This window comes from Papilio polytes, unplaced genomic scaffold, assembly GCF_000836215.1.
Source record: "Papilio polytes unplaced genomic scaffold, Ppol_1.0 DF824493.1, whole genome shotgun sequence".
Taxonomy (NCBI): domain Eukaryota; kingdom Metazoa; phylum Arthropoda; class Insecta; order Lepidoptera; family Papilionidae; genus Papilio; species Papilio polytes.
This window is the reverse complement of record NW_013524711.1, coordinates 388,694-389,533: the sequence shown is the minus strand read 5'-3', so window position 1 is coordinate 389,533 and position 840 is coordinate 388,694. Positions and strand designations below refer to the sequence as shown.

Below are 840 nucleotides of genomic sequence, written 5' to 3'. Positions count from 1 at the left end.
GGGTTATATATTACTTCATATCCAATTTTAAGCAGGGTCAAACATGTTATTAGCGAAAATAAATTTAGTTATGAATAATTTTATCCACTTTTGATTCTCGTTATCGAAGGTGGATGCTTCAATCTGACAAAAAGGCGAACACCGATATCGTGTAGTGTACTAAAAGTACTAAATGTCCGATTATCAGAAGCCGTTCGGTAACGTTACTTTTAGTACAGTGCCGAGTAACGTTACTTTTTAGTACATCGTACGTGTACTACCCAAGACTAGTGACCGTCGCGACGCGATAGCGAGTATACCCGATTAATCACTCACCCTGAAGGACCCCAACGGGTTCGAAACTGTCGGTGCCTACGAATGTTATCACGTGAGTTTAGCCGTGTTATAATTTATGTAATCTTATGATCAGTGTTTTTTTTGAACGTATTTAGAACCAAGTAGGAGCATCATTGTAATAAGGCTGATTGTATGCTTCATAATTATTACTATAATCATTGCTTTGTTTATTGTAATAATTATGATTTCCGGTACTTCTCGCGTTATCATGATCACGTTGCGATTTCCAATTGTTTGTCCGATAATTGAAGGTCTCCGTGGATCTGGATGGATGATATCTCTGTTCGTTTAGATCGATTTGTTCGACTTCCGAGCTTATGGAAAGTTCGCTGAAAACCACAGAAGATATAAAAGCTCTGTGCGCGATGGCGTAAAGCGCTGGCGTGTTTGGTGCTCCGCACGAGCGGCCGACTGAAGTGACGGCGACGACGCGCCATACGCAGCCATCTTGGATTTGTGCAGGACCGCCGGAGTCCCCCTGGAATATTTAAATGTACTATACTT

At 41.3% G+C, this 840-nt stretch overlaps 1 protein-coding gene across 1 annotated transcript in view; it reads right to left on the bottom strand.

Moving 5' to 3' along the window:
* Positions 1–6: 6 nt before the first annotated feature.
* LOC106101769 (rhoGEF domain-containing protein gxcI-like) overlaps positions 7–840 on the bottom strand; it is a 20,926-nt gene continuing 20,092 nt past the window's right edge. The window contains exon 8 of the mRNA XM_013281486.1: positions 7–814. Within this exon, the coding sequence (XP_013136940.1) occupies positions 428–814 (387 nt within the window). The 3' untranslated portion in view covers positions 7–427. The remainder of the gene's footprint in view (positions 815–840) is intronic.